The sequence below is a fragment of the Salmo salar genome, chromosome 10, assembly GCF_965601325.2.
Source record: "Salmo salar chromosome 10, fSalSal1, whole genome shotgun sequence".
Lineage (NCBI taxonomy): Eukaryota > Metazoa > Chordata > Actinopteri > Salmoniformes > Salmonidae > Salmo > Salmo salar.
In genome coordinates, this window is record NC_138300.1 from 14,051,537 (window position 1) to 14,079,451 (window position 27,915).

At 43.4% G+C, this 27,915-nt stretch overlaps 2 protein-coding genes across 2 annotated transcripts; both read left to right on the forward strand.

Moving 5' to 3' along the window:
• Positions 1 to 521: 521 nt before the first annotated feature.
• Positions 522 to 6,133, forward strand: LOC106613544 (transcription factor BTF3 homolog 4). Its single transcript, XM_014215918.3, has 6 exons — positions 522 to 608; positions 1,307 to 1,368; positions 2,283 to 2,396; positions 3,967 to 4,168; positions 5,597 to 5,656; positions 5,758 to 6,133. The coding sequence occupies exons 2-6, from the start codon at positions 1,315 to 1,317 to the stop codon at positions 5,802 to 5,804; spliced, it is 477 nt and encodes a 158-aa protein (XP_014071393.1). The 5' UTR covers positions 522 to 608; positions 1,307 to 1,314; the 3' UTR covers positions 5,805 to 6,133.
• A 508-nt stretch (positions 6,134 to 6,641) lies between these two features.
• Positions 6,642 to 22,654, forward strand: LOC106613545 (zinc finger FYVE domain-containing protein 9). The gene is made up of 16 exons (XM_014215919.3): positions 6,642 to 6,796; positions 8,157 to 9,022; positions 9,180 to 9,279; positions 14,447 to 14,658; positions 15,137 to 15,269; positions 15,815 to 15,937; positions 16,129 to 16,284; positions 16,499 to 16,723; positions 16,965 to 17,047; positions 17,216 to 17,320; positions 17,556 to 17,706; positions 18,176 to 18,256; positions 18,656 to 18,818; positions 21,136 to 21,241; positions 21,355 to 21,534; positions 21,794 to 22,654. The coding sequence occupies exons 1-16, from the start codon at positions 6,733 to 6,735 to the stop codon at positions 21,953 to 21,955; spliced, it is 2,910 nt and encodes a 969-aa protein (XP_014071394.3). The 5' UTR covers positions 6,642 to 6,732; the 3' UTR covers positions 21,956 to 22,654.
• Positions 22,655 to 27,915: the final 5,261 nt, after the last annotated feature.

Sequence of the window (27,915 nt, forward strand, 5' to 3'; positions counted from 1 at the left end):
GCTTGGATGTTTGGTCTGTTTTCGCAAGTTTTTTCCCTGAAGTCTTGCAATGTTGCGCATCTGGGTTTAGAAACTCTATGGCAATACGCAACAAAACGTCCAGACGGCTGAAAAACCACTCGAAGAAGAAGAAATGGGTTTGTCGAAGACGGAGGATTGGATGATGATTTCGAATCAAGCAGCGCGTCGGACAAAATTTGTGAAGATGAATGTTATGAATGGACAACAGTAGTATCGAAAACTGGAACAAAAAAAGAACAAATTATTGCGCCGGAAGACTCGCCCTGCTAGGTTCCCCTTGACCCTGTGTAGGGATCCGATATGTAAAAAAAATTTTACAGAAAAGTTTTGGGATTTAGTTCAGTTTATTTATTTATTTTAGTTTGCTCGTTTATTTTTGTATTTTGTTACATTTTGGGGAATCCTGTTTCCATCCCGCACAGTAGGTGGCGGAATGCACATTAAATTGTGCGATCCCCAATATACCATAGAAGAAGAAGATCAGGTTTCACCACCGAATAATATATCAGTCACATGGTGACGTAGTTTCTTCGTCATATCCTCCCATCGTTCGTTGCCGCATGTTTCCTCGGATATTTGTGGATCAGGTCTGGTATATTGTTTTTACGTCAATTTTAGAGTGGTTTTATGGTAAACAATTACGTTTGTGTTTGATATTTGACTGGGATCGATGTACCTTAGATGAAAAGAGGCAATGACACTTCATAGGATACCCAGCAAATCCACTGTTTTAATTTTGTTCACTGGCTAGCGTTAGCGTGCTAGTCTGTCTGGTTAGCCTGGCTATATCTGGCTATTTGTTTGCGTCTTCAACAGACCGCATCCCTTTTGTGAAAGATGTCGCATGTCGATTAGGCTCGTTTTTGAAATTGTAACTATGTTCTTGTTTCACTGTTCTCCGTAGGTAGTTATAGTTAGATGGCTAGTAACAATGCCCCCTTGTGAAATGTGGTTAGTTAGCTCGCTTATTGAGGTTCACATAATAAGTTCCCTAGTGTGTACAGTTGTTAGCTGGCTATCATAGCTAGCAGCTAGTTAAGTGAGGAATGCTGAACTCCATTCTCTGAGCGTTTCTCGGATAGTTAGCTTGGCAGCAGATGTATGTTGATGCAATCCCTAATACTTCCAGTCAAATTATGGATGAAACTGGTCATCTGGACCAAATTGTTCTGATACTAGTGTAGATAATTGACAAGATAAAAACCCATATGCCTCCACTTGAAAACAGTTCAGTTGCTAGTTTAAATGTTAAACTATAACTCCTACTCATCTGTCATTTTTCCAGGTAGAAACATGAACCAAGAAAAATTAGCAAAACTTCAAGCCCAGGTCCGGATAGGAGGAAAGGTAAGCTAATTTCCATATTTAGAGATTCAGCAGGACAGAATGGTGTGCAATGTTTAAAGGTAGTCAGTGATATGACGTAGATGCGCTAAGTAAACAGCATAGTGGGTCAATTTCCGCAACAACTAAGTGCATTGGAGCGCAAGGATAAAGTTCTCCACTGTTTTGGTCCCGTGCCTACCTATAGAAGTTTGACTCTACCTTTATTTCAATAGAAACTACTGTTTTGAATGAAAAGTTGAAAAACGTTGTGATTATAGGGTGTGCTGCACAATTCTCTCATGGTCTCAACTTACTCTTGGGTTCAATTTCGAGGTTTGGTTATGCATCAGCAGTTTTTCTCTTGTCAGTCACAACCAGTCACTCAATTAGCCCAAGGCGGCAACTCAATTTAGCTTAGTGCCCCCAAAAGGCTAGAGCCGGCTCTGCCTGCATGTGTGGGTATGGATGTGGGTACACAGACACATGAGCCACTCTGGCCCCTCATGATATGTTCTGATTTTTTTTATTTTTTTATTGTCCCCCATCAAAGTTGCCCATCCCTTTTTTACATGTTTGAGGCATGTTTGTTATACATTAACGTGTCTATCTGAACATTCCAAAACATTGCGTCCTGTTGAACGTGCCTCTGTTGAAATGTGTATTAAATCAAGTCAATCTTGATGAGTTAGACCTATATAACATTTTTATCAAATGACAAGTCTCAAATTTGTTTAAAATATAACATTATTTGTCATTTAAGGTGACTTGTTTAAATGAAATATAGGCCTACTACTTATATTTTCAAATGTTTTATTTTTAATCATCAGCCTTATGGTTTCGGATACTCCTGATAGGTTGGTAGAGCACTGGGCACACCACTGCTTTATTTAACCTCTATTGATGTACATTCTTAAATCTCCCTGTGTTGTTTTCAGGGCTCGGCACGTAGGAAGAAGAAGGTCGTACACAGAACGGCAACAGCCGACGACAAAAAACTTCAGAGTTCGTTAAAGAAATTAGCTGTCAACAACATTGCTGGTATTGAAGAGGTAAACACAGCTACCATTATACATTTTGTGTAATCTTAAGTTCTTGAATGTTGTATTTTGTTTGTTTAATGCCGCCCTTATACGTTGCCGTCAGAAAGTATTCATACCCCTTATTCCACATTTTGATGTTACAACCTGAATTCAGTATGGATTGAATTAGGGGGGGTTCTCACCCATCTACACACAATGGCCCATAATGACAAAGTGAAAACCATGCTTTTTGTAATGTATTGAAAATGAAGTAAAAAAATATTTAATTTACATAAGTATTCACACCCCTGAGTCAATACTTTGTAGAAGCACCTTTTGCAGTAAGTCTAAGAGCTTTCCACTCCTGGATTGAGTAACATTTGCATACTATTATTTTCAAAATTCTTAAAGCTCTGTCAAATTGGTTGTTGATCATTGCTAGACAACCATTTTCAGGTCTTGCCATATGTTTTCATGTAGAGTTAAGTCAACTGTAACTTGGCCACATGAACATTCACTGTCTTCTTGGTAAGCAACAACAGTGTAGATTTAGCCTTGTGATTTAGGTTATTGTCCTGTGGAAAGCAGACTGAACCAGGTTTTCCTCTAGGATTTTGTCTGTGCTTAGCGCTATTGTTTTTTGTGGGGTTTCTTCGTCCTGAACGATCATACCCATAACATGATGCAGTCACCACTATATGGAGAGTGGTACTCAGTAATCTATTGGAATACTTTATATTCAGGATAAAAAGTGAATTGCTTTGCCATGTTCTTTTAAGTATTACTTTAGTGTTTCGGAATATAAAAAAAAAAAAATCTGTACAGGCTTCCTTTTCACGCTGTCAATTAGGTTAGTATTGTGGAGTAACTACAATGTTGATCCATCCTCAGTTCTCCCCTATCACAGCCATTAAACTCTGTAACTGTTTTAAAGACACCATTGTCCTCATAGTGAAATCCCTGAACGCTTTTCTTCCTTGCCGGCAGAGTTAGGAAGGACGCCTGTATCTTTGTAGTGACTGGGTGTATTGATACATCCTCCAAAGTGTAATTAATAACTTCACCATGCTCAAAGGGATAGTCAATGTCTTTGTGATTGAATCTGTGTTTGAAACTCACTGCTCGACTGAGGGACCTTACAGATAATTGTATGTGTGGGGTACAGAGATGAAGTAGTAATTCAGAAATCATGTTTAACACTTTTATTGCACACAGTGAGTCCATGCAACTTATGTGATTTGTTAAGCAAATCGTTACACCTTAACCTATTTAGGCTTGCTATAACAGAGGTTGAATACTTATTGACTCAAGACATTTCAGCTTTTCGTTTTTAATACATTTGTAAACGTTTCTAAAAACACAGTTCCACTTTGACATTATGCCGTATTGTGTGTAGACCAGTGACGCAGTCTCAATTGAATCCAAACTATAACACCCCAAAATCTGGAGAAGGTCAAGGGGTGTGAATACTTTTTGAAGGCACTGTAGATGTTGAAGTCTCTTGCGTGGACTGCAGCCTACTATGGCTTTGTGGACCAAACTTGGAGTAGAATGTTGAAGTGAGCAAACCCCCCCCCCCCCCCCCCCTTACTGTCGCCAGGTAAACATGATCAAGGATGACGGCTCAGTGATCCACTTCAACAACCCCAAAGTGCAGGCATCTCTGTCGGCCAACACTTTCGCTATCACTGGCCATGCTGAGACCAAGCAGCTCACGGAGATGCTGCCGGGCATCCTCAGCCAGCTGGGCGCCGACAGCCTCACCAGCCTGCGCAAACTAGCAGAGCAGTTCCCTCGACAAGGTGGGTTGGCCCTCATGTAAAATCATTAGGTTAGAGCTGAGGTATAATCACAAGGAACCAAACGTTCTCCGTTGCAAAGGGAGATTCTGTTACGGTATGCACTGGGGATTATTTTGAGGCCTGTACAATTGAAGTCGGAAGTTTACATACACTTAGGTTGGAGTCATTAAAACTCATTTTTCAACCACTCCACAAATTTCTTGTTAACAAACTATAGTTTTGGCAAGTCGGTTAAGACATTTACTTTGTGCGTGACACAAGTAAGCTTTCTAGCAACTGTTTACAGACAGATTATTTCACTTATAATTCACTGTCACAATTCCAGTGGGTTAGAAGTTTACATACACTAAATTGACTGTGCATTTAAACAGCTTGGAAAATTCCAGAACAGGATCTCATGGCTTTAGAAGCTTCTGTTAGGCTAATTGACATAATTTGGATCAATTGGAGGTGTACCTGTGGATGTATTTCAAGGCCTACCTTCAAACTCAGTTCCTCTTTGCTTGACATCATGGGAAAATCAAAAGAAATCAGCCAAGACCTCAAATGTATCTATATCTACAGTAAAACGAGGAAGAAGTCACTGCTCCAAAACCACCATTAAAAACACAGACTACGGTTTGCAACTGCACATGGGGACAAAGATTGTACTTTTTGGAGAAATATCCTCTGGTCTGATGAAACAAAAATGACCATAATGTTTGGAGGAAAAAGGTGGAGGCTTGCATGCCGAAGAACACCATCCCAACTGTGAAGTACGGGGGTGGCAGCATCATGTTGTGGGGGTGCACGTCACAAAATGGATGGCATCATGAGGAATTCAATTTGGTGGATATATTGAAGCAACATCTCAAGACATCAGTCAGGAAGTTAAAGCTTGGTCGCAAATGGGTCTTCCAAATGGACAATGACCCCAAGCATACTTCCAAAGTTGTGGCAAAATGGCTTAAGGACAACAAAGTCAAGGTATTGGAGTGGCCATCACAAAGCCCTGACCTCAATCCCATAGACAATTTGTGGGCAGAACTGAAAATGCATGTGTGAGCAAGGAGGCCTACAAACCTGACTCAGTTACACCAGCTCTGTCAGGAGGAATGGGCCAAAATTCACCCAACTTATTGTGGAAGGCTACCAGAAACGTTTGATCCAAGATAAACAATTTAAAGGCAATGCTACCAAATACTAATTGAGTGTATGTGGACTTCTGACCCACTGGAAATGTGATGAAAGAAATAAAAGCTGGAATAAATCATTCTCTACTATTATTCTGACATTTCACATTCTTAAAATAAAGTGATCCTAAACTGACCTAAGGCAGGGAATTCTTACTAGGATTAAATGTCAGGAATTGTGAAAAACTGAGTTTAAATGTATTTGGCTAAGGTGTATGTAAACTTCCGACTTCAACTGTATATTTTTTTATTGCAGTGCTTGACAGCAAAACCCCTAAAGCAGAAGATATTGAAGAAGAAGACGATGATGTCCCAGGTAAGGATTCGTTTGCCAGGGGAAGTATATCAGACGCTTCAGAGGAAACATTACATCATTTCAACCTGTGAAACCATCCTTTGTTTTCCTCTTCTCTTCAGACCTGGTGGAGAATTTTGACGAAGCATCAAAAAATGAGGCAAACTGATTGATCTTCCTCTTGAGACCCCATACAAGGATTGGAACTGCAATTAAGAAACTACGGCGGCTTCTCCACTGTTTTAACCTCTAGCTACGAAGACATATCATTTCAAACACTATCCCGTCAACCAGAGACTTGTGTATTTTGAGATGTCCCGAGGATGCAGTCCTTATCAGACTTGCTTGCTCACTTAAACTCCCAACACATTGGTCGACGGTTCAGTACTTTTCACCACATTGTTAGTCTCGATCAGGATTGCGGTGGTCATTAATTAAAGCTAGTCTTAATAATTTTGTTTGTTTTTTTACAAATCAAAATAAAGGTGATTAACGTTTTCTACATGGTGCTGTGGTCTTTCTGGCTGTTGAAAGGGGGCATTTTCGTTTTTGAAGACTGTTGTCACAATGGCTGCCACCCTGGCCATCATTTGTATCAAGATGCATAACTATTTAGTCACTATTTAATTTCAAGGCACTGTAGCCTCATGATCAAAAGTAATCAGGCCTTGCAGAGATTACATCCAATGTGATATTAGACTGACTTGGATGATATCGAAGATGGTTGTAAGGCCTTTTGTGGTATTTTTAGACCCATGTTTTCTGAGGTTTCATGTACACATGACTTGGGTATTATGACCTAACACTTAAACCACAAAGACATGAAAATGTCATATGCCCTATGTGCAGTAGACACATTTCTGGCAAGAAATAAGAGCACATTTTCTGTAATAGAATGATCTCATTAGGTAAACATATTCTAATACAGTGTACACTGCTTTAGAAAAGGACATTTAAGGACATCCTTGAGTTTACTTAAGACCTGCAGTGGGGGGGGCTGGGGACGCAGAAGGAGAGGGGAATAGTGGGAGGGAAATCGTCCCTTTGCTAGTGAGCAGGACTGCTTTTCTTGTCTTCTTCGCCACTAATGTTGCAATATGTTGAAGTTCTTCAGTGCCCGGGACGATGAGAATGAAAGCCTATTGGGTTCATTGACAGAAGGTACGTTTTTAATTCTATTCCAAAATAAAATCATACAGATAGTGCGAGATGATGTAGTTCTATCATAGGGGAAATTGTAGCTGGTCTGTGCAATCATGCGTCCTGCCGCGTGCGACACATTCATAGAAAGGCAGAAGCACACGAGAATATTCCTTCAGCCTTTATGAATTAATGGGAAAATACGACTTGAATTATTTGGAAATAACGTGATAAAGGGAATAATGCTGCGATATTAACCTGCAACGATCAATGAATCGGGATGGGGAGCAAATGTCGCATTGCCGTGTTCACTGGTTGAGAGGGGATTTAAACTGTTGCACGTGTGCTGGATGCGTCACCGTCCCGCGAAACAAACGCTCAGTCAGCTGTACTGGTTGAGCCCTATTGTAGTTTATATGCGCCGTTAAAAAGCTGATATATTTACTGGTAATCTGTAATCGTCAGCATGAATGGTTGGATTGGGGTGCAATAACCGGGGGGGGGGGGGGTTAAAGCTGCAATGCAGTTTTACCCCGACAAGAATTCACCAACGCTAAAGGGTAGGCCTACCTGAAATTGTGCAATGGGCAATAACCATTGTGCAATCACAGCACAATGTAACCCCAAATCTGAATTATGAATTTTTCTTCCTCACAGTCATAACATTTTGTCTTATTTCAGTCGATAGGGAAGTAGTATATTTCAACAAAATAGAATGACATTTATATTATCTTTATTTGTGTTATTGACATTATCCATCCATTCTCGAAAATGTCAAACTAATTGTATGCATCTTTATTAATAATGTAACGTTATAATAATAATGTACATAATCTAACATCCAGTTTTGCCACTGTAGCCTGTATTTTTTTTTATGCTGGTGTTTCACTACAGCCCTATTCCCCAGAGAATGAGTCAGCTTTACCTGGCTCTCTGGATCTGTCTCCCTCTGAAATGGCACCCTATTTCCAAAATAGAGCATTACTTTTGACCAGACCACTATGGGCCTGTAGTGCACTAAATAAGGAATAGGCTGCCAAAAGAAGTGCACTACATAGGGAAAAGGCTACCATTTGGGACGTATCCTAGCTCTCTCAAGGATGACAGTGCACATATGTTGGCCTCAGTGGATGATTTAACTTACTCAAAGCAATGAGATAAATGGCCTCCCATTTATTGGACCCATTACCACCTAGGAACACAGACTGTCCCATCTGGGATCATGGGCATGAGTGAGTGCTTAGGTGCTCTTGTGGACTAAATGTTATGTTCTTCATATATGCCTGTTTGTTCTCTTTGTGAAGTAGAATGTCTGTGTCAGGTTCATTTGACATATACCTTCACATAGTTTTGATCTGTTCCCGCGTCCTTGTATGAACAGATGAATCGGATGCTCCATCTCTGATGGATGCTAAGCACCACTGGCTCCACAGACCCTGTCTGCTGATGCTCAAAGATGGGGATGTCACAAAGCCAGGACAGCTGGGCTGTGGACACATCGGATCAGATTCCCCTGCAAAACCCAAAGTCCATTCAGAGGGGGTCCTGAGCCCAGGGGTGGCTCCTGTTTCCCAACTGGAGACCCCCGCTCAGAGACTGATGAGACAGCTGGAGGAGGGAAACTGCACTGTGACCACTCTTTCAACATGGGGAGAGAGGAATTTTGGGGAGGCTTCTACCCCCCTAATGCTCAGCCCCTCCAAAGCTGCTGGGCCAGAAGTGGAGGTGGAGGTAGAAGAGGAAGTGAAGAACAGGCCCCAGCCATCCTCCTCCAAGGAGGACTCTGTGGTTGAGGAAAAGGAGCTGGAGGAGAGTGGACTTGAGCTGCAGGACCACCCCAGTGGCTCAGATGCCCTAGGCCCTTACATTGACGACCCGTCTGGTCCCCCTGTGGAGGAGCCCTATGGAGGTGGCCATGATGCCCAGATCCAAGGGCCTAGACTGGGGCTTCAGAGCCAGACCAAAGCCAACGGACTAGCTAATGATGAGACCAACGCCAACGGAGTTCAAGCAGATAGTGAAGAAGGAGCTGTGGGGGACTGCACACCTTCCCCTATGTCTCCATTAGTGGATCCAGACAATGAGCTACAGGCCGGCCCCGCGGGCATTCTGTCCAGGGAGCGAGGCACTATCCTGGGGGAGGTGGCCCCCGTGTGGGTCCCTGACGCCCAGGCGCTGGTCTGTATGATGTGTGAAGTCAGGTTCACCTTCACCAAGAGAAGGCACCACTGTCGCGCCTGTGGCAAGGTGAGGGTCTTGCACCACTATTTTGCGTGTGTGTGTGTGTGTGTGTGTGTGTGTGTGTAGGTTGTATTTAAAGTAAGAAGGGATTGGATGTTTGTCTCTGGTATGTTATCCCTGAGAAATTAGGCTGACCATTAGTGATCGTGTGTCTGTGCTACAGGTATTCTGTTCAGTGTGCTCCGGTCTGAAGTTCCGACTAACACACCTGGATGGGAAGGAGGGGCGTGTCTGTGTCTCCTGTCACTCAACTCTAGTGAAACGTGAGTATCACATGACAACACTGTTACCATGACACTACAGGGTAAATCCATTTAAATTCAATAACTTTTTGACAGGACCCCTTTTGATTTAAATGAAACCTTCCATACGTATTTACCCATTGTAGAAGTGCTCATAAAGTGATTATTTGGAGCCGAATGCCAAAACATGAGATTGATATAATTTAAAAGCTTACAAGCAGGGTTGTCAAACTATTTAATAATTTCTGTGAATAAAAAATAAGTAATAAGATGTCGCTTTTTAACCTTTAACGTAAATGACCTAAAAAAAAAAACTGAACTCCGATTTTTTTTCATATTTGCATATGTTGTTGCTTATACCCTATTTTACATTGTCTGAGGTTTTTCTGTTGTTCCCGCTATCGGTTGAGACACATGTTCCTGAATACAGGGTAGGTGTCATGTTCTGCTGATGAATGCACTAAATGGGAATAAAATACAGATTTCTACTTTCAAATGGTACCACAAACATGGTTGGAGATCCAAACATCAGAGAATGTTGACTTGAATATCTGTTGTTTGAAATTACAGTGCGTTTGGAAAGTATTCAGACCCCTTTACTTTTTCCACATTTTGTTACGTTACAGCCATATTCTAAAATTGATTAAATCGTTGTTTTTCCCTTCATCAATCTACACATAATACCCCATAATGACAAAGCAAAAATATGTTTTTAGACATTTTAGAAAAAACTGAAATATCACATTTACATAAGTATTCAGACCCTTTACTCGGTACTTTGTTGAAACAATTTTGGCAGCGATTACAGCCTTGAGTGTTCTTGGGTGTGATGCTACAAGCTTGGCACACCTGTATTTGGGGAGTTTCTCCCATTCTTCGCTGCAGATCCTCTCAAGCTCTGTCAGGTTGGATGGGGAGTGTCGCTTCACAGCTATTTTCAGGTCTCTCCAGAGATGTTTGATCGGGTTCAAGTCTGGGCTCTGGCTGGGCCACTCAAGGACATTCAGAGACTTGTCCCGAAGCCACTCTTGCGTTGTCTTGACTGTGTGCTTAGGGTCATATTCCTGTTGGAAGGTGAACCTTCGCCCCAGTCTGAGGTCCTGAGCGCTCTGGAGCAGATTTTCATCAAGGATCTCTCTGTACTTTGCTCCCTTCATCTTTCCCTCGATCCTGACTAGTCTCCCAGTCCCTGCCTCTGAAAAACATCCCCACGGCACAATGCTGCCACCACCATGCTTCACCGTAGGGATGGTGCCAGGTTTCTTCCAGATGTGACGCTTGGCATTCAGGCCAATGTGTTCAATCTTTGTTTCATCAGACCAGAGAATCTTGTTTCTCATGGTCTGAGAGTCCTTTAGGTGCATTTTGGCAAACTCCAAGCGGGCTGTCATGTGCCTTTTATTGAGGAGTGGCTTCCGGATCTCTACGGACAATTCCTTCGACCGCATGGCTTGGTTTTTGCTCTGACATGCACTGTCAACTGTGGGACCTTATATAGGCAGGTGTGTTCCTTTCCAAATCATGTCCAATCAATTGAATTTACCACAGGTGGAGTCCAATGAAGTTGTAGAAACGTCTCAAGGATGATCAATGGAAACCGGATTGATCTGAGCTCAATTTCGTATCTCATAGCAAAAAGTCTGAATACTTATTTAAATAAGGTATTTCTGTCTTCTATTTTGTATGCATTTGCAAAAAAAATTAGAATAACAAGATGTGGAAAACGTCAATGAGTCTGAAAACTTTCCGAATGCTCTGTACCTATGGAAATCTTATAAATATAGATAATAGAATAAACATGTCAATTTAAGTTGATAGTCGACAGTGGGTGTACCGGCGGTAATCTTTGTAGTAGTAATTAGAAGTTACAATTTCAATTCAAATTTCAGTGGTGTACCAGCTAATTTACAGTCTTCTGAAGGAATAGGTCCATTCTATGAGTTATATTTCTATGATTGAAATGATGCCCACCCTGTATTCAAGAGCATGTTGCAGAGGTGGGACCAAGTCATTGTTTTACAAGTCTTAGCAGTCAAGTCCCAAGTCAAGTCCCATGTCAAGACAGGCAAGTCCGAGTCAAGTCTCAAGTCAAGACCGTCAAGTATCAAGTCAAGTCTCAAGTCCTAAACTTTGAGTTTCGAGTCCTAAACAAGTCATAATGTGCTCTTCACCAAATGTACTACCCTTTCATATTTTTAACAAGAGTAATAGTATAGTTACATTTACACAAATCATGAATGCTTTTGAAAAATATCTATATATTTATTACTTTCCAAATAAACGTTATATTTCCATGGAAATACACTGCTCAAAAAAATAAAGGGAACACTAAAATAACACATCCTAGATCTGAATGAATGAAATAATCTTATTAAATACTTTTTTCTTTACATAGTTGAATGTGCTGACAACAAAATCAGACAAAAATAATCAATGGAAATCCAATTTATCAACCCATGGAGGTTCTGGATTTGGAGTCACACTCAAAATTAAAGTGGAAAACCACACTACAGGCTGATCCAACTTTGATGTAATGTCCTTAAAACAAGTCAAAATGAGGCTCAGTAGTGTGTGTGGCCTCCACGTCCCTGTATGACCTCCCTACAACGCCTGGGCATGCTCCTGATGAGGTGGCGGATGGTCTCCTGAGGGATGTCCTGGACTAAAGCATCCGCCAACTCCTGGACAGTCTGTGGTGCAACGTGGCGTTGGTGGATGGAGTGAGACATGATGTCCCAGATGTGCTCAATTGGATTCAGGTCTGGGGAACGGGCAGGTCAGTCCATAGCATCAATGCCTTCCTCTTGCAGGAACTGCTGACACACTCCAGCCACATGAGGTCTAGCATTGTCTTGCATTAGGAGGAACCCAGGGCCAACCGCACCAGCATATGGTCTCACAAGGGGTCTGAGGATCTCATCTCGGTACCTAATGGCAGTCAGGCTACCTCTGGCGAGCACATGGAGGGCAGTGCGGCCCCCCAAAGAAATGCCACCCCACACCATGACTGACCCACCTCCAAACCGGTCATGCTGGAGGATGTTGCAGGCAGCAGAACGTTCTCCACGGCATCTCCAGACTCTGTCACATCTGTCACATGTGCTCAGTGTGAACCTGCTTTCATCTGTGAAGAGCACAGGGCGCCAGTGGCGAATTTGCCAATCTTGGTGTTCTCTGGCAAATGCCAAACGTCCTGCACGGTGTTGGGCTGTAAGCACAACCCCCACCTGTGGACGTCGGGCCCTCATACCACCCTCATGGAGTCTGTTTCTGACCGTTTGAGCAGACACATGCACATTTGTGGCCTGCTGGAGGTCATTTTGCAGGGCTCTGGCAGTGCTCCTCCTGCTCCTCCTTGCACAAAGGCGGAGGTAGCGGTCCTGCTGCTGGGTTGTTGCCCTCCTACGGCCTCCTCCATGTCTCCTGATGTATTGGCCTGTCTCCTGGTAGCGCCTCCATGCTCTGGACACTACGCTGACAGACACAGCAAACCTTCTTGCCACAGCTCGCATTGATGTGCCATCCTGGATGAGCTGCATTACCTGAGCCACTTGTGTGGGTTGTAGACTCCGTCTCATGCTACCACTAGAGTGAAAGCACCGCCAGCATTCAAAAGTGACCAAAACATCAGCCAGGAAGCATAGGAACTGAGAAGTGGTCTGTGGTCACCACCTGCAGAACCACTCCTTTATTGGGGGTGTCTTGCTAATTGCCTATAATTTCCACCTGTTGTCTATTCCATTTGCACAACAGCATGTGAAATTTGTTGTCAATCAGTGTTGCTTCCTAAGTGGACAGTTTGATTTCACAGAAGTGTGATTGACTTGGAGTTACATTGTGTTGTTTAAGTGTTCCCTTTATTTTTTTGAGCAGTGTACATGGGTAGCCATGAGAAAGACACAACCCCCCCAATAGTGATCGACTATTGAGGATCGCTATGGGGCGTAATCGGGCAATGTAGGCTTGTACAGACACACACACACACACACACTCTCTCTCTGTGTGGTTACAATAGGCTAACGTATGTCAATGGTTTTAGGAACAGCAGTAACATCAGGCAGGATTTAGGCTACCACCTGCCTAGCCAGTTTAGCTCAATCTTGTGTGCAATGATCACGTTCCCTCACTGACTGACTGTGTGGAGGCTCATTGATTTAACGTTACGTTAGCCTACATGATACACTAGTAAAGTAATCAAATATATAGCTGTCGGCTATATTAGCCACGACTTACCGTTCTTTGTGCAGCTTCAAATGTCGAACTTGTTGCGCCTCCGTCTGTAATTTTCTTCCCGCATGATTTTCAAGTTGCAATCCGTTTTTTTTATTGATACAGCGTCGTCTTTATATCCGAAAATAATAATTTGGGGTATCATCTTTCCAAGGCCTCCATCTGAATTCACCTGCCGACGTTCCTCTGCACTGCCACGCACAACTTTTTCTCAGCTGACACAATTTAATTGGCTGCTGTCCGATTCAAACTGTAATCCGTTAAATGAAGAGTTGATGCGCTGCACACTTTTTTTAATAGCATCATTTTTAATATTTGGGCTTGGGGAGTGTATCACGTCAGGTTGAGTCATAAGGCTCAAGACCAAGTCAAGTCACGAGTCATTGGTGTTAAAGTCAAAGTCGTGTTGCAAGTCATCATATTTGTTACTCTTGTCTGACTCGAGTCCAAGTCATGTGACTCGAGTCCACACCTCTGGCATGTTGTGTCTCAACCAATGGTGGGTACAACACAAAAACCTCAAATTATGTTAAATAGGTTCTAAGCTTCAACATATGCAAATATGAGTTTACACATTTTTCTATAATTGATGTTAAAGGTTTAATAAGGACGAGAATTCAAAGAACATTTATTTGACAACACTGTTTGTAAGTTTTTAAATTGATCAAACTCAACCGTTAATCTTTTCCAGTGATGAAGACATGGATGTCTCATGGTGGTGTATGCAAAACGTTTAGCACATTTATCTCCTGAATGTTTGGCATTCATTGTCCAAAAAATACATTTCTGACCACTTCTTCCATGGGCGAACATGTATGGAAAGTTTTGTTTAAATCAAAAGGGATGCTGTCAAAAAGTGATTGAGGCCATAAATGTCTTATAAAGTTAATTGGTGCAATATGTAGACATTTCTTCCTGTCTATATTATTGACTTTCTCTCATGTATGTTTTTCTTCAGGAACCCCTCCAAGGGGGAGGAGGAAGGTGTGGTTTGCTGATGAGATCCTATCCAATGAGAAATCAGACTCTGCACCTTGTACCCCAATCAGAGGCCCCACCTTTTCACCGCTATTATTGAGGAGAAGTATAGCTGCTACGATCAGAAACGCCACTGGCTCACCACAGACCAGCAGGAGGGCCCCAATAGCACAGGAGATGCCCCTGCTCAATGTATGTAAAAAAATAATAATAATAATTATCAAACCAGACTGATTTGCTACAATTTCTACAATTCAAATAAAGTAAAAGTTCCAAGGATGTGGTAACATGCTTTCTGTTGGTATCTTTGATATCCATAACCCCACAGTATTCCATAAGCTCTCTCTTTTTGACTATCTTTCTGCCTCACTATCTCCCCTCCTCCTTCTCCTTCCCCTCCTCCCTCCACCTAGGGGCAGTAGGTAGCAGAGAGGCTAGAGAAGCAGGTCAGCAACCGGAAGGTTGCTGGTTGGAATCCCATGTCTGGTGGGAAAATCTGTCTGGGACTATCCTCGATGCTATCACCTGCCGTTGGGCCCTTGAGCAAGGCACTTAACCCCTAAACTGCTCACCCGGCGGCCTGTGTGTGTGTCAGAGCGGGCCAATTTATGTCTTGTATGGATTAACAAAGTATTCTATTTCTCATCCTTCTTCTCCCTTCTCTGTACAGCCTCTGCAGGAGGCGTGTGGACCCTGTGGCTGGGGTACAGCAGCCTTGGTCAGCAGCCACATCAGCAGCTCTGCCAACCTCATCCCGCTGGAGGGCCTCCCTCCCATCCTCACCTCCACCGGAGTCAAAGGAGGTACGACCAGGCTACTATCACTGGACATGCTAACGGCTAGCTTACTGCAAAGCCAAGTTTGGGGAAACCCTGGCTTACTGTACTGGGATTGTCATACAGTTAGGTAGATAGCTGCTGGAGATTCTAAAGGCTATCTCACTGTACTGATTGTCATAGGGTTATCTACTGGAGATGCTAAATGCTAGCCCACTGGTCATAGGCTTAGACATTTACATTTTAGTCATTTAGCAGACGCTCTTATCCAGAGCGACTTACAGTAGTGAATGCATACATTTTCATACATTTCATGAAAAAAAATGTGTTTTGTACTTAGTTGCTTAGCTACTTAATGATCAGAGGGTTAGCGTTAGAGGTGTTACTCTGATTGATTATCAGGCTTTATGTCTTCATGTTGGGCAATTTAATAGGATGTAAACACTAGAGTCCAGCTTACAAATCTTATTTAGTCATATTTAGACACAGAAGTTAAACTATGGCTGACCGTTTTTAAAGGCGGTATTTGCGTCTAGGGATGTCTAGCTCACAGTTTCCTCTGTCTCGCCCAGACTACACAGTCGAGGAGAGGCCCTCTGAGATGGTTCTCATCCAGGAACTGGAGAGCGGCAGGCCCAACTCCCTGGTCTTTGTCCTCAATGCCAACCTACTGGCCATGGTCAAGCTGGTCAACTGTATGTGACCTTTCCTCTCAACCTTCAACCTTTTTCAGTCATTGACAGTGTGTATACACACGGACACACTGTTTACATGTATTCTTAGCTCACCATTGACTCAAGTCACATGTATATTTTCTAAGAGTGTCAGACCGTGTCACCGACAGTGACCTCATATTGAAGCGCTGCCTCTCATTGGCTCTCCCCAGATGTAAACAGGAAGTGCTGGTGTGTGACGTCCAAGGGCATGCATGCGGTAGGCCAGGTGGAGGTGGTGGTGCTTCTGCAGTGTCTGCCTGAGGAGAAGAGCTTCCCCAAGGACATCTTCAGCCACTTCATACAGCTCTACAGGGATGCCCTCACAGGTGAGACTGGTGTTGACGTGGTCTGGCAACTTAGCTGCCGTTGATCAGCACTGGATAAAGCTCTGAAGCAGGTCTTGAAAAGACTTCCAAGTCTGTTTAATGGTGTACTAGTCCCTCTATATATATCTCTCATTATCTCCCTCCCTCTGTCTCTCTTTCCTTTTCCCTCCATCTCACTCTCTCTCCTTCCATCCTCTTTCCCTCCATCTACCAGGCAAGGTGCTAAGCCACCTGGGTCTCTCCCAGTTCTCCAGTAGTTTCCTGAGCAGTGAGGAGCATGCAGGGTTCCTCTGGGTACGCTCCACTCTCCAGTCCCTGCAGGGCCTGCCTATGCCCAACCAGCCCTTCCTCTTTGGCCTACTCGTCCACCGGGCTGAAGTGCCCTGGGCCAAGGCCTTCCCCCTGCGCCTCATGCTCAGACTGGGGGCTGAGTACAGATGTGAGTCAGGGCTGTGGAAGCGGGAGAGAGATGTAACTGGGTAGAGAGATAGTGTGTGTACGAGTGCATGTGCATGCAAGCAATACCCACATGAAGGCAGCGTAGCAGTTGGTTTGTGGTATCTGTTACATGTGTTGCATTGGAGACGCACTGTGTGGCTTTTCTCTTCTCTGTATGCGTTTCACTACCACATCCACTCAGTGTCATCCCCATTAAGGCATTCCTCTCCCTTCCTTTCCAGTTTACCCCTGTCCTCTGTACAGTGTGCGCTTCAGAAAGGCTCTTTTTGGGGAAACTGGCCACACCATCATGAGGCTGCTAGTGGTAAGTAGCTTGCCTCTCATTACAATAACAGCAATCAACACCAAGGTTGTATTCATTCGGGCACAACGTACCAAAATGATTCTTACTGGACAAATTCCGATAGTCCCTGCCTGTTGTTTCCATTTGGTGCCTAATGAATCACACATTTTTTCCCTCATTGCTTCCCAGGACTTCAGGAATTACCGGTACACTCTGCCAGTGGTGCCTGGGCTCACTGTAGATCTGGAGGCTCAGAGGACCTGCATTAAAATCCCCACCAATGGCTATGAGGAGGTACAGCTAAACCATGAAACAACATGGTTGGTTAACTGTAACCAATAAGCTGTTATAAATGCTTATAAATACTTTATAAATGATTAAAAACACTCCTTTATAAACAACTCTTTCATCAATAGATCAAGGGTTGACATCAATACATTCTCTCTCTCTCTCTCTCTCTCTCTCTCTCTCTCTCTCTCTCTCTCTCTCTCTCTCTCTCTCTCTCTCTCTCTCTCTCCCTCTCCCTCAGCTGATGAGGGCTTTGAATAAGTCCAATGAGCATGTGCTGGCCATGGGGGCATGCTTCAACGTGGCGGCAGACTCCCACCTCATCTGTGTTCAGGGGGACGATGGCCAGTACCAGACCCAGGCCATCAGCATCCACAATCAGCCTCGCAAAGGTGAGAAGCCCCTGGAATCAACAGAGGGTGATGGGGACTATGGGAGACTGCAGACTGCCTGTCCTGTAATCAAAGATAAATACAAGTAGAGGGGAATGCTACACGGGTGTAAGTAGCACATCACCTACCATCAGAGAGAGGGAGAGGGAGGGAGAGACATTACAGTACAGAGAGGTAATATTTACTGCCACATAACACAGCCAGTGTATCTGGATTTTGGCAGCCTAGGGAAAATCGTAGGCATGATTTGTCATGTTTTTATATGCTCACTGCCATAACTGTGCCTTTGCTGTCACTTTTTCACCACTGGAGGGCAATGTCGTGTCATGTGAGAGGGTGAACCATCCTGAGAAAGTTACTGGTGTAGAAAGCGTACCTCTGTCATTAGTTTTGGTTAGTCCAAGTGTAATGTTTAGATGTTTATATCTACAAGTCAAGTGGTTATATATGGTGCTGTGTTTTGTTTCAGTCACCGGTTCCTGCTTTTTTGTGTTCAGTGGAGCTCTGAAAGCAGCATCAGGATATCTTGCCAAATCCAGCATCGTGGAAGGTAGTATCATACTTGTGTATCTTCACTTAAAACTGGAGAGTTACCTTACTAATCATATTTAAATAAAATACAGAAATATTATGATTACTTGACTACTAACTTTCATCCTAAATAAGATTTCCTTATTTAGTCTGTCAATGTTTGTCTGTATGTGTGTGTCCATGTGTACTCAAAGTTGTGTGTGTGGCTGTATGTATGTGCATGTGAGTGTGTGTGTGTCCTTGTTGGTGTCTGTCTCTCTCTCTCTCTGTGTGTGTGTGTGTGTGTGTGTGTGTGTGTGTGTGTGTGTGTGTGTGTGTGTGTGTGTGTGTGTGTGTGTGTGTGTGTGTGTGTGTGCGTGTGTGTGTGTGTGTGTGTGTGTGCGTGTGTGTTTTTTGCTTTTGCTGTCCCCCTCTCCAGATGGGCTGATGGTGCAGATCACCGTGGAGACCATGGTGGAGCTTCGCCGATCGCTACGGGAGATGAAAGACTACACTATCACCTGTGGGTGGATTGACCAGTCAGACAGCCAGGAGCAGGTCCAGGTCCAATGGCTGGATAAGGAATGCACTTTGAATAAGGGGTGAGTGTTAGGTCATTAAACTTCTGATCAGTGTCCCATGATTCGTTTTTTTAGCCTATCATTATCCTACATTTATTCTACAACGTTGTTGAGTACTTGTTTCTGATTGGCTAGAAGGGCATTCTAGAATAGACATTAAAACCAGATAACGGGCCGGTTGGAAAAGATATCGAGACGTTGGAATAGATATCAGAACACCTTGCGATCATGACTCAATAAGCACCTACACATGCAGACCGTACTTGCTACAAAGTTACAGAAAGCTAAACCAGCAACCACACAAACTGAACTTGGATACATTGTAAATGCAGGTCCAACAAGAACCTGATGGTCACTCTGAAAGAGCTCCAGAGTTCCTCTGTGGAGATGGGAGAACCTTTCAGAAGGACAACCATCCCTGCAACACTCCACCAATCAGCCCTTTATGGTAGTGTGGCCAGATGGAAGCCACTCCTCAATAAAAATCACATGACAGCCCGCTTGGAGTTTGCCAAAAGGCACCTGAAGGACTCTCAGACCATGAGAAACAAAATTCTCTGGTCTGATGAAACCAAGATTGAACTCTTTGCTCTGTATGCCAAGCGTCACGTCTGGAGGAAACCCGGCACCATCCCTACAGTGAAGCATGGTAGGGGCAGCATCATGCTGTGGGGATGTTTTTCAGCTGCAGGGACTGGGAGACTAGTCAGGATCGAGGGAAAGATGAAGGGAGCAAAGTACAGAGATCCTTGATGAAAACCTGCTCCAAAGCGCACAGGACCTCAGTCTGGTGCGAAGGTTCACCTTCCAACAGGACAGTGACCCTAAGCACACAGCCAAGACAACGCAGGATTGGCTTTGGGACAAGTCTCTGAATGTCCTTGAGTGGTCTAGCCAGAGCCCAGAATAAAACCCGATCGAACATCTCTGGAGAGACCTGAAAATAGCTGTGCAGCGACGCTCCCCATCCAACCTGACAGAGCTTGAGAGGATCTGCAGAGAAGAATGGAAGAAACTCCCCACATAAAGGTGTGCCAAGCTTGTAGCGTCATACCCAAGAAGACTCGACGCTGTAATTGCTGCCAAAGGTGCTTCAACAAAGTACTAAGTAAAGGGTCTGAATACTTATATAAATGTGATATTTACCGTTTTTTTTGTTGTTTTTAATACATTTGCAAAAATGTTGATAAACCTGTTTTTGTTTTTTCGTTATGAGGTATTATGTGTAGATTGATGAGTGGAAAAAAACAATTACCGTAAATTCCGGACTATAAGCCGCAACTTTTTTCCCAGGCTTTGAACCTCGCGGCTTAAATATATGGATTTTTCCCGCTTTCAAATTTTTTATCTTCAAAAAAACACATTCTGTGACATATGGTTTTTGGCGGCATGAAGCTTTCATTAGACCAATGAAATTGCCGAACGGGTTAAGGTCAAACAACTTTTTTGTTTACTGTTTAGATTAAATCGAGCGCTCTCAAACTTCCCATCATTCTGATTACGGTAGTCATTTTGTCCCCCTCATCATGGCAAAGACACGGAGAAATGCATATGATGCAGTTTTCAAGTTGAAGGCGATTGATCTGGCTGTTGGAAAAGGAAATAGAGCTGCTGCACGGGAGCTTGGTCTTAATGAGTCGATGATAAGACGTTGGAAACAGCAGCGTGAGGAATTGACTCACTGCAAAAAGACAACTAAAGCTTACTGCAAATTTTGTATTTTTTGTTACAAGCCGTGTTTCGTTAAAGCCTATTTATTTTTGTTACAAGCCGTGTTTCGTTAAAGCCTGTGTAAAGTTCATTTGTTTCAATGTACCGGTAGGCACCTGCGGCTTATAGACATGTGCGGCTTATTTATGTTCTAAATAAAAAAAAAAATTAAATCCAGTGGGTGCGGCTTATATTCAGGTGCGCTTAATAGTCCGGAAATTACGGTAAATGAATTATAGAATAATGCTGTAACATAACAAAATGTGGAAAAAGTCAAGGGGTCTGAATACTTTCCAAATGGACTGTATTGGCACGGTTTGCCGGCCCTCGACGTGCCAATATATCCTCCAAACACCGGCTTTCGGGCATTATCACTTCAGTCTCAACGAGTGTCCCAACACCGCGTCGTCAATTATTTCCAAGGTAATGTAAAGAACGTTGGCGTTTTATATCTTACTTAAGGGATGGGGTTCTCTCTCACGAACCCCATCCCATTGTCGCTTCATCCATTTTTCAAGTCTGCCTCAGACTGTCGGACCCTCTTGTCCATTGCTGTAGAATACCCTTTATCGTCGCTTGCCTTCTTTGTATGGCTGTGTGTGTGTGTGCGTGCATGTGTGTCTTGCAGTGTTATCAGCCCCATTGATGGAAAGTCCATGGAGTCCGTCAATAGTGTGAAGATGTTCCAAAAGTCAGAATACAAGTCCAATGGAAAGGTCATCCGCTGGACAGAGGTACGCACATCCAACTTTGCACCACTAGTCTTGACTCTTGTGTACCATTTATCTCTGTATTGTATTCCCTAAGTACATGCTTATGTCTTGTGAGTCTCTTGTGTGTTTCCCAGGTGTTCTTTGTACAGAGAGGGGATCATCCTAAGAGCCAGAGTGACCACCATACAGAACACAGCCGGCTGACAGAGAGAATGGCCCGGGCATTCTGCCTGGCACTGTGCCCACACCTCAAGCTGCTGAAGGAAGATGGCATGGCCAAGCTGGGGCTGCGTGTCACACTGGACTCCCAACAGGTGACGGTGCCATTGAATGAACATACTGGACTTGAACCATTTAAATGTCAAGAAATAAAACCTTCTGGAAGCGGAATCTTTCAAATTGTGCATCATCTTACTTTAATAGTTGTAGTAATTCTTGAATGCCTAAAATGTGAGTTATTAGAAGAAGTTATTAGTCATGTAAACAGTGACAGGATATAGGCCTTCGTGATGTTACCAAAGCTATAAAAGCTATAGATGTGTGGCGGGTTAACATCGCTGTTTCATGTTCCAGGTGGGGTTTGTGGCCGGCAGTAATGGCCTGCCACTCCCAGCCCCGTACCTCAACACCCTGGACACCGTGCTGACGCCCATCATCCACAGCAGGGGGCGCAAGAGGAGCGAGGGACCCGTAGTCATAGAGCTCATCTTCTATATCCTGGAAAACATCTCCTAGGGGAGGGGGTCAAAGTGCACACACTCATCTCCACATCGCGCCATCCACTCACCATCCTCTCTCCTGGCTCTCCATCTGTGCTGCTGTGAGTTCGAAAGAGCTACAAAACAGCATTGGTTGAAGGAGTAAGCTCATTCAATGGACATAAAAGCTCACCTCCAGGCTCTATATGTCTCAGCCAGCCTGTGGCAAGGGGTGGCTGGGTGGTAAGTGGTCTGACTCACCAAAGCTGTTCCATAGGTCACCCTGCCTTGGCCTCTAACTCAGCAGCAGAAAGAAATGCCAACCTCATGTTGTTTTTCCACTGTCAGGCTTTGTACCAGGGTTACTGTGGAATAACACCAAAACACACACATGAAACCCAAAAGTGGCCATGAGATCAGGGTATAGTAATCTGCTTCATTTTGTGGCTTGAGACCAGTACGTCTGTATATTTTCAATAGAAATGCCCATATTTTGAGAATGCCTTTAAACTGGGGGACTGGATTCAGCCCCTGACCTTAAAAAGCAATGGGAAAAAGAGAATGACTTCAAAAGAAATATATCAGCAGATCTGTAGCTAGCCGTTTGATGCATACTGACTGAATGAATGTTTAAGAATGTTTTCATATTTGAATGTATTTGAATTCCTCTCGATTGCCCCTGAAATGCATTACTGTCAACCTAGGATTCATTAAACATGATATTAACACAAGGAAATCATACAAGGTTTTGATTTTTAAACCAAATCACATTTTTATTGGCTGCATGCACATATTTTTCCGATGTTATCTCAGGTGCAGCGAAATGCTTATGTTTCTTATGCTCCAACAGTGCAGTAATTCAGAACAATACAAAACAATACACACAAATCCCCCAAAAATAAAAATCAAGAAATATCAGAACGAGCAATGTCAGTCCGGAATATAAATATATATGTATATGAAGGTGTATAGACAGTATATGAAAAGAATGTGTGTACAACAGTAGTTATATAGGATGAGCCTTGACTAGAATACAGTATATATAGTATAAATATGAAATGGGTAAAACAGTATGTCAACATAGTTAAAGTGACCAGAGTTCAATGACCATGTACATCGGGCATCAGTCTCTAAAGTGCAGGGTAGAGTAACGGGTGGTAGCCGGCTAGTAACAGTGACGAAGTTCAGAGCAGGGTACTGGGCAGAGGCCGGCTAGTGGTGGCTATTTAACAGTCTGATGGTCTGGAGATAGAAGCTGTTCTTCAGTCTTTCGGTCCCAGCTTTGATGCACTTGTACTGCCCTTGCCTTCTAGATAGTAGCGGGAAGAACAGGCCGTGGCTCGGGTGGCTGAGGTCGTTGATGATCTTCTTGGCCTTCCTGTGACACCGGGTGCTGTAGATGTCCTGGAGGGCAGGCAGTGTGCCCCAGGTTATGTGTTGGGCTGACCGCACCACCCTCTGGAGAGCCCTGCGGTTGCGGACTGTGCAATTGCTGTACCAGGCGGTGATACAGCCCGATACGATCCTCTCAATGGTGCATCTATAGAAGTTTGTGAGGATCTTAGGGGCCAAGCCGAATTTCTTCATCCGCCCGAGAATGTCTTTGTGAATGGACCATTTCAGGTTGTCAGTGATATGCACGCCGAGGAACTTGAAGCTTTTCACCCTCTCCACTGGTCACTGTCGATTTGGATGCGGTTGTGCTCTCTCTGCTGTCTCCTGAATTCCACAATCATCTCCATAGTTTTGTTGAGGGAAAGGTTGTTTTCCTAGCACCACTCAGCCAGGGCCCGCACCTCCTGCCTGTAGGCTGTCTCGTCGTTTTTGGTAATCAGGCCTACCATTGTTGTATCGTCTGCAAACTTGATGATTAAGTTGGAGACGTCCGTGGCCATGCTGTCATGGGTGAACAGGGAGTACAGAAGGAGGCTGAGCACGCACCCTTGTGTTGAAGGTCAATGTAGAGGAGGAGTTGTTGCTTACCTTCACCACCTGGGGTCCAGGACCAGTTGCACAGGGCGGGGTTCAGACCCAGCACTCCAAGCTTAGTAATGAGCTTGGTGGGCACTATGGTGTTGAAGGCTGAGCTGTAGTCGATAAACAGCATTCTTACAGTACATTCAGGAAGTATTCAGACCACTTGATTTTTCCACATTTTGTTACATTACAGTCTTATTCTAAAATGTATTAATAAGTTTATTTTCCTTCATCAATCTACACACAATACCCCATAATTTATAAAAACAAAATAACTGAAATATCACATTCAGACCCTTTACTCTGTAATTTGTTGAAGCACCTTTGGCAGCGATTACAGCATCAAGTCTTCTTGGGTATGACACTATAAGCTTGGCACACCTGTATTTGGGGAGTTTCTTCCATTCTTCTCTGCAGATCCTCTGAAGCTCTGTCAGGTTGAATGGGGAGCGTCACTGCACAGCTATTTTCAGGTCTCTCCAGAGATGTTTGATCAGGTTCAAGTCCGGGCCCTGGCTGGGCCACTCAAGGATATTCAGAGACTTGTCCCTAAGCTACTTCTGTGTTGTCTGTGTGCTTACGGTCGTTGACCTGTTGGAAGGTGAACCTTCACTCCAGTCTGAGGTCCTGAGCACTCTGGAACAGGTTTTCATCAAGGATCTCTCTGTACTTTTCTCCGTTAATCTTTCCCTCCATCCTGACTAGTCTCCCAGTCCCTGCCTCTGAAAAACATCCCCACAGCCTGATGCTGCCACCACCGTGCTTCACCATAGGGAGGGTGCCAGATTTCCTCCAGATGTGATGATTGGCATTCAGGCCAAAGAGTTCAATCTTTGTTTCATCAGACCAGAGAATCTTGTTTCTCATGGTCTGAGAGTCTTTCAGGTGCCTTTTGGCAAACTCCAAGTGGACTGTCATGTGCCTTTTACTGAGGAGTGGCTTCCGTCTGGCCACAATACCATAAAGGCCTGATTGGTGGAGTGTTGCAGAGATGTTTGTCCTTCTGGAAGGTTCTCACATCTCCACAGATGAACTCTAGAGCTCTTTCAGAGTGACCATCGGGTTCTTGGTCACCTCCCTGATGAAGGCCCTTCTCCCCCGATTGCTCAGTTTGGCTGGGCAACCAGCTCTACGAAGAGTCTCGATGGTTCCAAACTTCTTCTATTTGAGAATGATGGAGGCAGAATTTATTTGGTACCCTTCCCCAGATCTGTGCCTCAACACAATCCTGTCTTGGAGCTTTACGGACAATTCCTTCGACATCATGGCTTGGTTTTTGCTCTGACATGCACTGTCAACATTGGGACCTTATATAGAGAGATGAGAGAACCTCCCCAAATACAGGTGTGCAAGTTTGTAGCGTCATACCCAAGAAGACTCGAGGCTGTAATTACTGCGAATGGTACTTCAACAAAGTACTGAGTAAAGAGCTTGAATACTTATGTAAATGTGATATTTCATTTTTTTTATTTGCAAACATTTCTAAAAACCTGTTTTTGCTTTGTCATTATGGGGTATTGTGTGTAGATTGATGAGGAAACAATTTAATCAATTTTAGAATAAGGCTTTAACGTAACAAAATGTGGAAAAAGTGAAGGGTTATGAATACTTTCCGAATGCACTGTATATAAAAGTCTGCTTATCACGATATACCACAAACAAAAGTTCAAAAAATGCTTTTGACCAAGAAGACAGGTTCAATGGCACGAAATGTCACGGCTTTCTGTCACCACCATGGACAGCGCCCTACACACTAAAGCAAGATTCTGATAAAAACCAACCAGCAATATTGTTTCAATCTTACCTTTTCATAAAAGTTGCAGCTTCCTTGATGCTCTGTGGAACTTCCTGAATAATCGATCATTCCATTTTCCCCAAAATCTTCTTGTTAGATCCCCCTCAAATGGCAGTTGGATTAGATGAGCTTTCCTTAGGTGCAGAATGCTTCTTCTGTGCTGACTGAACACGTTTCTCAAAGTGGAAAATGAGTTCTCGCATCTAGCTGTGGCCGCCCCAAGAGTCAGTCCATGTTTTATTGCAGTAAGCATGGTCGGCATAGCGGAGAGAGGCCTGGAGAATTGTTGCAAGATAGATATCAAGTGGGGTAAGTTTGTCCTCATTGGAGCAAGAGCGACACTAAACTCAGATTCCAGCAAATCTGTTTTGCGTAGATCCAACAGAGGCTTCACCACTGTCTCTTGACTCGATCGCGTCCAATGTCCCTCTCAGTGATTACTGGTTTGAAATAAGGAACTCAATAAAGTCCACAATCGCTGACAAATACATGCGATTTCTTGCCAGCTGCCCATCAAAAAGAAGTGTTGACAGTGACACTGATGTTCTCAATAACACATCAAACTAGTTTTTCTTTCCACAGTGCAGTGCATTACAAATGCTCTTTGCTTGATGTGTGCCTAGCAAATCCTTTGGTACGATCAATAGCATTCTTCTAGTTAGAATACCCAGCTTAGGTGAAGGCCTTGTCTGCGTTAGCATTGGACCCAACACAGATCTTTCGACATGGGAAACAAAATGCAGCCTCTGCAGTAACCGAGTATTCCAGTCACTCTCTTCCTATGAAACAGTTGCTATTAAATTCATGTTTTTTACAGAAAACCTGTTGGCTAGGATAGGATTTCTAGGCTAACCTAGGCTGGCTCCTCTGTTCCAAGATCATCAGGAACAGTCAGAAGTGGAGGCGGCTGTGGAGCCTTCATGGCGGCGCTTGTGGAAAGTTGGGTAGGTGGGTAGGCTCTGTACACGGCGCTAGCTGGAGCTCAGGAGCATCATTGCTGTTGGTCTTGGCAGCGGCCTCGGTGGTTTGACGCTGCTTCTGCTGTTCATCACTCTTCTCCTTTGTTTGGGTACTTTGGGGATTCCAATTTCTGATATCGTGGCAGATTAGCTGGTTCGAGCTAGCTAAATAGGATAAGTCTAATAACACAAAGGCTTTTTACAGCTAAGAATGAAATAGCTTCAACTGTAAACTTGACCCCGCCCTTTTAATCAAAATCAAATATTACAGGCAGAGGCGTATCACGTTATTTATTTAGAGTACAACAGGGATGAGGTTTTTCACGCTTTTTATGGATACCCAAAGGAGTCATACCTAAACACCCAGTAGCTTTCCATAGCCCTTGTGCTGGAACCTGGTCTCAGAGCATTTCGTATTATTGTCTACGTAAATCTGAGATACTCCATTTAGTATGATATATTCATTTGAGAATGTCCATCATCCATTTTCATATGATATGTTACGAATTTGCTAAACGTACATTATGTTACAAATTTGCAAAGCATATGATATGTTTTTGCCTTAACACTGCAATATATAACGTTTTGGGCGACCCAACCAAATTAAATAGAAAAGTTGAGTTGTAGATTTGTTATTCTCATTGAATGCAAGTCTAAGAAGCAGCAGATATGTTCTATGTGCACTATTTCTATGTTCCCCTTCCTAAGTTTGTTTTTTGTACACCAGCTGAAAATACAATATTTTTGGTTATGAAAAATATATTTCACAGCGGTTTAGATGGTACAATGATTCTCTACACAATGACTGCTTGTTTTGTCACATAAACTGAAATTAGGCGAACTATAAACATTTTCGCAACCAGGAAATGGCAGCACGATTTCTGCATTTTGTGACGACCGCCTCAATTTGGTCTTATGTAGCGAAATTTGAAATTGGGTTAAAGTTGAGACTCACAGCTAGATAATGGTATGCACTGTAGTTGAGGAACAAATGGGAAAGTAATTATGCTTTGAAAGTTGATAAACTTGTAACCCCCTTTTGAGAAAATGGCCCTCGAATATTTTTGGGACACCTACTGGAGAGCTCTTCTTTGTCTACAGACATTCAGCATCAGTCACACCCTCTTAATCCTTAACCCCACCCATCTCTTTAAGGATTCATGTGAGGCCATGTGCTAAACAGTGAGTACGGTAGTGTACAACCAAAGATTTCAAGACTAAAGTCTGGTTTATACTACTTCTATTGACATGTCTATGTACTGTTGT